Below are 949 nucleotides of genomic sequence, written 5' to 3' on the forward strand. Positions count from 1 at the left end.
AAAAAAAAAAATTAAGCTAAGGTCTTTCTGTTGTGTTTTCTCAAACAACGTTTTAAACAGGAAGAGGTGTCCTGGTGGTGCGGTAGGTTAGGCGCTGGGCTGCCAACTGCAAGGGGGTGGAACACTACAGGGTCCCCCTGGGACAGAACTGAATGGGTGGAAGAAGGCTGTAATGGTTGGTTACAGGGGAAAGACCCTCCTGTACAACTCTTCCTGATATGACTGAATGATTGAGTTATATGACGTGAATGAAGTGCTAAGAAAACTGTTGTTTTGGTTTTTTTAAATAAAAGTAAAAGACCCTCCTTTGCCCCTGGGCCAGAGTGTGCCATGAACCCTGCCCAGCCAGACAGCATTGGGACTGCACATCCTGCTGCTCAGGGGCTGTTTGGTGGTGCTGGCCTGGCCTCCCTGCACATACTCACCACATGTCCGCCTCCAGCCCCAGTGGCTCGTAGTTCACGATCTCAGGGGCTGTGGGCACAGGGAGGCAGGGGCAGGGATCAAGAGTCAGACTGACCCATGCGGGACAATGTGCAAGGAACTACACCCCTGCATTGTGGGAGACACTGGGGGGCGGTGGGGGGCTTGCTGTGGGGTGGGGGTGGGGGCGTGGCCTAGGCAGAACAGGCCAGGCCTGGAGATGGTACATAGCACCCCCATCCTCCTCAGCCCCTCAGCCTAATGCCAACTCTTGGCCTCAGATCCCGTTTTCCCATCCTCACCTCCACTCCCCAGGCCTTGGGTCCCCCTCTATCCCTCGGTCTCGCCCCCACCCCAGGCCCGCGCCCTGGTCGCCCAGGTGAGGGTCTCACCCACAAACTCGGGTGTGCCGAAGATGTTCTTGAACTCGTTCCCGGCCTCAATCTTGTGCGCGATGCCGAAGTCGATGAGCTTGATGCGGGGGCTGGGCACGTCCTTGTCCAGCAACATGATATTCTCGGGCTGG

At 56.7% G+C, this 949-nt stretch overlaps 1 protein-coding gene across 2 annotated transcripts in view; it reads right to left on the reverse strand.

Moving 5' to 3' along the window:
- LOC101655930 (death-associated protein kinase 3) overlaps nt 1-949 on the reverse strand; it is a 4,455-nt gene that overhangs the window by 2,889 nt on the left and 617 nt on the right. The window contains exons 2-3 of one of the 2 annotated variants that reach the window (XM_045300170.1): nt 816-840; nt 426-474 (exon numbers count right to left, since the gene is read on the reverse strand). In XM_045300170.1, coding sequence (XP_045156105.1) covers nt 426-474; nt 816-840 — 74 coding nt within the window. Of the gene's footprint in view, nt 1-425; nt 475-815; nt 942-949 lie in introns of those variants that run through there. The other variant, XM_004714376.2, reaches the window with a different exon arrangement.

Source organism: Echinops telfairi, unplaced genomic scaffold (assembly GCF_000313985.2).
Source record: "Echinops telfairi isolate 266 unplaced genomic scaffold, ASM31398v2 ScPeMD7_7459;HRSCAF=8497, whole genome shotgun sequence".
Taxonomy (NCBI): Eukaryota; Metazoa; Chordata; class Mammalia; order Afrosoricida; family Tenrecidae; genus Echinops; species Echinops telfairi.